Source organism: Eurytemora carolleeae, unplaced genomic scaffold (genome assembly GCF_000591075.1).
Source record: "Eurytemora carolleeae unplaced genomic scaffold, Eaff_2.0 scaffold1147, whole genome shotgun sequence".
NCBI lineage: Eukaryota > Metazoa > Arthropoda > Copepoda > Calanoida > Temoridae > Eurytemora > Eurytemora carolleeae.
Window position 1 is genome coordinate 112,552 of NW_019397153.1, and position 1,270 is coordinate 113,821.

The 1,270-nt window shown below is 31.9% G+C and overlaps 1 protein-coding gene across 1 annotated transcript in view; it reads left to right on the plus strand.

The window, feature by feature from the left end:
• Positions 1 to 1,270, plus strand: part of LOC111712375 (uncharacterized) — a gene marked incomplete at its 3' end in the record, with an annotated part of 39,263 nt that overhangs the window by 36,875 nt on the left and 1,118 nt on the right. Inside the window, 1 exon segment of the mRNA XM_023486960.1 lies at positions 72 to 172. Coding sequence (XP_023342728.1) covers positions 72 to 172 — 101 coding nt within the window.

The window sequence follows — 1,270 nt, forward strand, 5'->3', positions numbered from 1 at the left end:
TATCTGTATCTGTATCTGTATCTGTATCTGTATCTGTATCTGTATCTGTATCTGTATCTGTATCTGTTTAGTCCCTATCATCTGTGCCAGTATCTACGAATACCCTGAGAGCCCTACGACGGGTTCGAACCCAAGGACGAATTATCTCCAGGCTGTTTGTTAAACTGTGCAGGTAATTATTAAACCTTCCCCTGTGTTCTGTATATAAACCCTAGAATGTTTTCCATCAAGAATTACAGAAAAGTTTATCTGATCTGAAAGGGCGCTTTTTCAACTTATAAATAAGACGCTACCAACACATTATTATTAATTTAGTTTAAAGGGTATAACGTCACTAGAAATTACACTGTTTCTTTTACGACTTAAGGAACTGAGTCTTTGTAACAAAATCAAACTTTCTAAACCCTTTATCTTTGCAACCTTTTATATTTCAAACTTTGATTATTTGATCTAACAGAGTTCAAAGTTTTAAATATCTAAGGTCTACTTCATTGGTTTGCAAAGATATATGTAGGGAGTGGAAAATCGGAGTGTGTTTCAAAGACTCAATTCCTTGGGTTGGGGTGTCTGTTTGTTTGTGTGTATCCGATAAACGTCAAAACAGCTGAACTGATCGGCTCAAATATGTGTGATATTTAATATGACCCCCAAGGAAGGGTTATGGCTGGTCAAAATTAAATTGTGTTTTAAAAAATGAAGATTTTTTTTAAATTTTAGAGACTCAACAAAATTAACAGAAAAGTTTCAAAACTAAGTTTTAAAATTCAAAGAAAAAATTTCGGTTTGAAACGCTAACATTGGTATAAAAGTTTGGGGCGCGATGATAATTTTATGTTTGATAAACGGACAGAAAAAATGCCCAACTCTAGTTAAAAGTTTATTTATAAATTGGATAAAACTGAATTATATTACATAAATTTATCCACATTTGTCTAACTCTCAAGGTTTTGTTTACAACATGTTAGGTATTATGAACACGTCTGCTGGGGTTCGAATTTTATATTAGACGTCATGATATTTAAGTCCAAGGTTTTATATGAAAGTGTTTTTATGTTTCTTTGTGGGTATATATTTATATATATATATATGTAAACGTTTTAGAAAAACATTTGAATGCTTACCTTATTTACAACTTTTAACCGTATTATATAAATACTAGCTTGGGAACCCAGCGTTGTCATATGTCCAGGGTACTTATACTCTCGCAGTTTCCTCGTAATTGGTCTTTAATTAGATTTTTAGCTATTTTTTCTTATAAAAGTCGATCAAC